General features: G+C 35.1%; 1 protein-coding gene across 1 annotated transcript in view; it reads left to right on the plus strand.

The window, feature by feature from the left end:
- ACAP2 (ArfGAP with coiled-coil, ankyrin repeat and PH domains 2) overlaps nucleotides 1-7,153 on the plus strand; it is a 183,984-nt gene that overhangs the window by 95,602 nt on the left and 81,229 nt on the right. The window contains exons 5-6 of the mRNA XM_011961204.1: nucleotides 2,100-2,158; nucleotides 4,830-5,013. Of these exons, the coding sequence (XP_011816594.1) occupies nucleotides 2,100-2,158; nucleotides 4,830-5,013 (243 nt within the window). The remainder of the gene's footprint in view (nucleotides 1-2,099; nucleotides 2,159-4,829; nucleotides 5,014-7,153) is intronic.

A 7,153-nucleotide genomic window follows, 5' to 3' on the forward strand; every position in this document is an offset into this window, starting at 1 on the left:
TGTGTGTGTGTGTGTGACACTTCTTTTGCTTGGAATAACATTTTTGAGATCGGTATTGTTGCCTGTTTCAGTAGTTCTCTCTTTTTAATACTTTGTAGTATAACTTAATATAATGTCATATTATTGCTTTATGCCCTACTATATGATCAATTCTCTTATATGTTGTTAGTGTTCCTGAGAAGATTGGATGTTCTCTTTTCATTGGTTTTATGTTTCTCTGTCTTTTCAGTCAACCTAGTTAATATGCTATTTGTTTCTTCTTTATTCATTTAAAAATCTATTGTTTCATATTTACACTGTCATTCTTCATATTTTAAAGTTATTTTTAAATTTAAATATAACAAAATTGATTTTTTGTGGCATATAACTTCATGGGTTTTGACAGATACATATAGTTGGGTTTCCACACCAAAGTCAAGATGCACAACAATTCCATCAACTCCCCAGAAACCCTCATGTTGTCCCATTATTAACTCTTCCATCTTCCTGCTGTCAGTGGAAATCGCTGATTTTTCATCCCCTCAGTCTTGCCCTTTCCTGAATGCCATACAAATTTTGTTTCATTTAGCAAAATGCATTAAGATTCACCTATGTTGTTGGCATGTATTAATAATTGTTCTTTTTTATTGCTGTATGAATGTATCATAGTTTGTTTCTATATTCACTGGTTGAAAGACATTTGGGTATTTTCTATATTTTGGCAATTAGGAACGAAACTGCTATAAACATTTGAGTACAGGTTTTTGTGTGAACATAAGTTTTAATTTCATTTGGCCAAATACCTAGGATTGGGATTGTTGTATTTCATGTTCATGTAATTTTAACTTTATATGATATGGAACGTTTTAAACTGTAGACTGTGTCTTTTAAACTCTGTTCAGGGTATCAGTTTCATCTTGAATGAGACTTGATAGTTTTTGTCTTTCACAAAATGTGTCCATTTCATCTGTTGAATTTACAGGCCTACAGTTGTGTTTCTTAGCTTCGCAGATTACCTTTTTAATATACATGCAGTCAGTGATAAAGACACGTCTCTCCTTCTTAGTGTTTGAAATTTGTGTCTTCTTTCTGATCACTGTGGTTAGAGGTTTATCGATTTTGTAATCTCTAAGAACCAAATTTTTTGATTCTTTGATTTTTCTCTGTTAACTTTCTATTTTCTATTTAGTTGACGTCTCTGATCTTTATTATTTTCTTTCTTCTGCTTACTTTGGGTTTAGTACTTTGAGTTTAACATAATACATACAAAATTTAATTTCTCTCTGGAAGTAAATTGACAGATTTTGAAACGTCCAGATTCCTGGGGAATGTGTGTATGTGGTATTCAGGAGAAAACGGAAGACAGAGCTTCAGAGATAATGAAATTGTGGTAATTTTAATTAGAAGAAGAATGGAGGATTTTCTTTTGGTTACTGATCTTTCTGCCTGTTCATCTAACTTTCTTTCAAACTCTGAATGAAGTGTATCTGTAAATTATTAAAGGTGGAATCCCCAAGACAAGCATTTGGATGTTTATCATACACAGAGCCATCTGTGTGAAATATGTGGCATCTTTTAAGTCGGGCAAAATACTATCTGGAAGAATCAAATTTCATTCTTGTCTCTACTGTTAGCAGTTACTTAGCCTGAGGGATGATAAAATGTTTACTTGAATTCAGAATATTCATTGAAGTCCGCAAGTCTTCCCAAATGAGTAACCTCTGCTGAGCTCAGGCATGTGGTGTTTCTGGAGTGGTTTTCATTTGCTATGCTGTGGTGTATTGGAGTAAATAATCTCTGTGATGTGTGGAGCGGAATTTGTCTTCCAAAGCCTGAATTAGAATTAAGGAACTATGTTGCTCCACTGTTTGAGCACTCTATTTAAATATTAAAGCAGGTTTGTTTTCCTCTGTAAATAGAAGTAATATTATTTCTGAGAGATGAAATTGGCTTATCTGTTTTGGGTTCTATTTTTAAATGGTTATTTCTTTTGTAGTCTTCAAGAAGAGATATAGGCAGTATTAGAATTGGAGAATTGAAGGGGTATGATATTTATAGCATGATAAGAAAATTATTTTGTTTACTTTTCTAATCACTTAATATTACATTTTATTTTTTAGATCCTGTTTGACCAAACTCAGAGATCAATTAAGGCACAGCTTCAGAACTTTGTTAAAGAGTAAGTCAATTGCAGTGAAGAGGAAAGAAAATTAACTAGTTAATGATCAATCTGAGAATTGGTATCTTTTGGAAGAAGTTATATACCATGAATTATTGAAAATATTGGTGTTTTTATTTGCTTTGTGAAATGTATGCTGCATTTCTTCCTGAATTATTCTACAAGTAGATCAGACTTGATGTCTTTCAGTGAATCACTTATTCCACAAATACGTGTTCTGGAGGATACTTAGCTAGGATACATAGCTGTAGGTTTAAAAAATATTTTTAAGTAAATAATCTAATTGTTCTTTCACCATCAAAGAAAACCCCAAAAGTGGATGAAATACTATTAGCTATTGTAGTTGAAACGATGTTTTCCATTATTTCAGTGTTTCAGTGTGGTATTTTCTTCGAAGAGAAGATAATGGAATATATGAGAATGAGCCATGAAAGTACATGATTTTTGGACCCTGGCATGGTGGCTCACGCCTGTAATCCCAGCACTTTGGGAGGCCAAGACGGGAGGATCACCTGAGGTCGGGAGGCGAGACCAGTCTGGCCAACATGGAGAAACCCCATCTCTACTAAAAATACAAAATTAGCTGGGCGTGGTAGCGCATGCCTGTAATCCCAGCTATTCGGGAGACTGAGGCAGGAGAATCGCATGAACCCGGGAGGTGGAGGTTGCAGTGAGCTGAGATCGCGCCATTGCATTCCCGCCTGGGTGACAAGAGTGAAACTCTGTCTCAAAAAAAAAAAAAAAAAAAGTACATGATTTTTGTTACTTATGAGTATTTTGTGTCACATTCATCACATTTTCTTTGTGAAATAAAATAGAACTGGAAATTTTAAAAATCAGAAATTTCCAAATTAGGAAAGTTTTTCTTTTTCACATTAATAATACAGTTGTTTCTCTTTTGATTCCTGGCTGGGCATATATAAAATTACAGATAAATTTTATTATAATAGAGCTGTACGATGGTGTTAGATCTCATTAAGATAGTACACTGTTTTTAATAGGTTAGAATTTGTTGTTCTGGAGGTTATGTATCACAGTTTCTTTTCTTTTTTTCTTTTTTAAATATAGAGACAGGGTCTGACTCTGTTACTCAGGCTGGAGTACAGTGGCTTGATCATAACTCACTGTAACCTCGAATTCCTGGGCTGAAGTGATCCTCCTGCCTCAGCCTCCTGAGTAGTTAGGACTATAGGCGTGGACCACTTCTGGCTAATTTATCTTTTATTTTTTATATTTGTAGAGGCAGATCTCACTATGTTGCTGAGGCTAGTCTCAAACTCCTGGCCTCAAAGCAGTTTTCTTACCGTAACCTCCCAAAGCACTGGGACTACAGGCATGAGCCAGTGTACCCAACCAGTTTCTTTATAAATTACTTTGTGATAGATTAATACTTAGAATGTCTTCATAGAATGCACACATACAGTTTATGGCTTCTTTCAAGGAGCTGAACGTCTTTCTTACATATACTTTATTATGATTTTTATAAAATCATTTGTCTTCAAATTTTTTTACCTAGCTCCTTAGTAGAAAGATAAAAGTAAAGGGATGTTATGTGAGTAAGGTCATTAATGAACCAAGTGTTTCAGATTTTCATACTATTGAAAGGGATACTGTTATTCTTTGCTGATGTAACAGTTCTTTCAGAAATTGATGTGTTCCAGCCTGGGCAATAATGTGAGGCCACAGAAATAAAAAATAAAAATTAGCCTTGTGTGGTGACATGTGCCTATAATCCCAGCTGCTTGAAAGCCTTGAGGTGTGAGGATCGCTTGAGCCCAGGACTTTAAGGCTGTGGTGAGCTATGATCATGCCACAGCATGAGAAATGAATGTTGTTTCTTAGAGTGTGGTCTGTAGACCACCCGTAGTAGTAAAATCACGTGTCTGTCTTAAAAATAAACTCCTCAGATTTCTAGGATTTTTCCCGAAGGCTAAAGAATTATAATCTCTTGGAAAGAGCTCTGGAAATTGCATTTTTAATAAGTGTCCTATAGTGAGTCTTATGTATACTACCGTTTACAAATCATTTGGTTAAATAATGGTACATATCCCTGAATTTGTCTTTAGAAAAACGATTAACTTTTCCTTTATGTTTCTGTAATGTTAACTTGATAATTTATTGTCACCTCAAGTTATATAGATTTAAATAATGAAATTTTAGCTGACTTCATCAGGTTTTGTACAAAATTGAGAAACCGTACATATTTTAGTTTGAAGAGTGAATGTGTTTCAACGTGAGGTGAAACAAAAAATGGAGGAACATAGGAATTCAATTCTAAATGTTATTTTGCTAAAGTTTTTTGTTTGTTTGTTTTTTGTTTGGTTTTTTTTTGAGACGGAGTCTTGCTCTGTTGCCAGGCTGGAGTGCAGTGGCGTGATCTCAGCTCACTGCAACCTCCACCTCCCGTGTTCAAGTGATTGTCCTGCCTCGGCCTCCTGAGTAACTGGGACTACAGGCATGTACCACCACGCCCAGCTAATTTTTTTGTATTTTTAGTAGAGACGAGGTTTCACCATGTTGGCCAGGATGGTCTCGATCTCTTGACCTCGTGATCCACCCACCTCAGCCTCCCAAAGTGCTGGGATTACAAGTGTGAGCCACTGCGCCCGGCCTGCTCAAGTTTTTTAATGAAGCAAGTTATAAAAGTTTCACTAAGTTTTTCTTTTTTTAGAGATCTTAGAAAATTCAAAGATGCCAAGAAGCAATTCGAAAAAGTCAGTGAAGAAAAAGAAAACGCATTAGTAAAAAATGCCCAAGTGCAAAGAAACAAACAACATGAAGTTGAAGAAGCCACCAACATTCTGACAGCAACAAGAAAATGTTTTCGACATATAGCCCTCGATTATGTGCTTCAGGTATGTAGTTTCTTACTGTGTAGGTTTTCAGACAGTGCTTACTAAACAGATTGTTACTTTTGAGTGATTGCTCTAAGAAGAGTTAATAAATACTTCTACTTTGAGCTTAAAGTTAAAACATAATCTTTTGTGGAAAATTTCCATCTGTATAGCTATTAGTGTATCTGTGTGTGTATGGATATATATTCCTTTGGTTCTGAGTTCTGCCTCTTTTCTCTTAACTTTATATTCCCCATTTAAAAATGTTAAAAATCATTTTTTAGTTGCTATATTTTGTTCTCTGGAGTTGTTATATCAATTTAATTATCTTTTATACCATTTTATTATTTCAGTAAAGTTAGGGGTACAAGTGGGTTTTTGGTCACATGATGAATTGCATAGTGGTGAAGCGTGGGCTTTTTTTGTATCTGTCACTCCAGTAGTATACATTGTACCCAATAGGAAATTTTTCATCCTTCACCTCCCTCCCAACCTTCCCCCCTTTCTGAGTCTCCAGTGTGCATTATACCACTCTGTGTGCCCCTGAAAACCTGTAACTTAGCTCCTACTTATAGGTGACAACACACGGCATTTGTTTTTCCGTTCCTGCGTTACTTCCTTTAGGGTAAGGGCCCCTAGTTCCTTCTAAGTTGCTGTAAAAAAACATTTATGGTGTTCAAGTTTTTACTGGCAATAGGGAAAATATAATTTTCAGTAATTGTGAGTGATAATAACATCTTTACACTTCTCATTTCTTTAGATTAGATTCTTAGAGGTGCTAAGGTTCACCATATTGCCAAATGAAAAATCTTTCTAGAAGTATTGTTACCATATTTTTGCATTAGGTGCTGCTTTTAAAAACTAGAAATCTGTATTTGGTAAATTGCTTGGTGATCTTCCAGTCTAATTTATAATTGAAACTAGCTTGAATGTGATAGGTCTCCAAAAGTATTTGAGACATGGGAAAAATGAAGGCATATTATATTGCTTGTTTCTATATATCATGGAATTTAAAGCCAAAAAACCTTGAACGCTTAGGGAATTACCTTATATAAATCTTCTTTTACAAAACAGTAGTGGTTGTCTTCAGAGATTGTTTACTTCACAATGATCGCAGAGTATTTCTTAAGAAAAAATACCAAATAGAAATTAGTAATTAAAAATTACTTAGGTAACTTTGCAAAACAATAGAAAATTAACTTTAAGTTTTTTTCCATTAAGTTCATGTTCAGTAAATGGGAAGTTAAAGTTTTAAAATTAATTGATTGTACTTTTGGAGGAAAGGTTGCTAGACTGGAGTAGGCTATTTCCTGGGTCCCGTACCTACCTCACATTATACCATTTTCTGCTGTAGTGTGAGTAGTCACCCTGCCTAACCCACTAAAATGGCTCATGCAGAGGTTTTATTTGCTAGACATATTTCAGTTTTTAACCAACTTGGCTATTCTGTTTTACTCCTTCTTGAAACATTCTTTTATCTTGATTTATCTGAAACTGCTTTTGGGTCTTCCTCCCAACTTCTGTTTCTTTTCCAGTTCTGTCTTGGGCTTCACTCCTTTGTCTGCCTTTGCACTTTCCTTTCTAGTGTTCCATCTTTGGTTTTATCCTTTTCTTTTCTGTCAGTCTCATCATGCCCCTTGCCTGAATCACTACCTGTTATAAGTAGATGACCAAATGTTTTTTCATAGAGGTACTTCGTTCTCGTGTTCAGAACTGAACTCTCTCATCTTCCAAAATGGCTTCTCTTTCCCTTTTGCCCTTATCTAATTGAATGGTGTCACTTTTTTACTCTCATAGAAGTTTGAAATGAGAGAATTATGTCGGATATTCTCCTCATTCTAAGCCAGTATATGTAGTTGCCAAAATGTCTTGAAAATTCCTCCTATGTACCTCTTAAATGGGTTCTTTCTTCACCTTTGCTGCAGCCCTAACCAAGCCTTACTGTATCTTGTCTGGAGTATTAAGGTATTCTCATGAAATTGGTCTGCCTTGCATTGCTTTTACTTGCCCTGTCACTAATTCATTCTGTTTTATGATCAGGGTTACTCAGACTTCTCCAGGCCAAAAGGAATAATTTTTGCCCCTGCCTTCTCTGTGTGCCTGTATTTTTGTACACATTGCAGTTAGACTACGTATACATTATTTTATTTTATTTTATTTT

Source organism: Colobus angolensis, unplaced genomic scaffold (assembly GCF_000951035.1).
Source record: "Colobus angolensis palliatus isolate OR3802 unplaced genomic scaffold, Cang.pa_1.0 Scaffold54, whole genome shotgun sequence".
NCBI lineage: Eukaryota > Metazoa > Chordata > Mammalia > Primates > Cercopithecidae > Colobus > Colobus angolensis.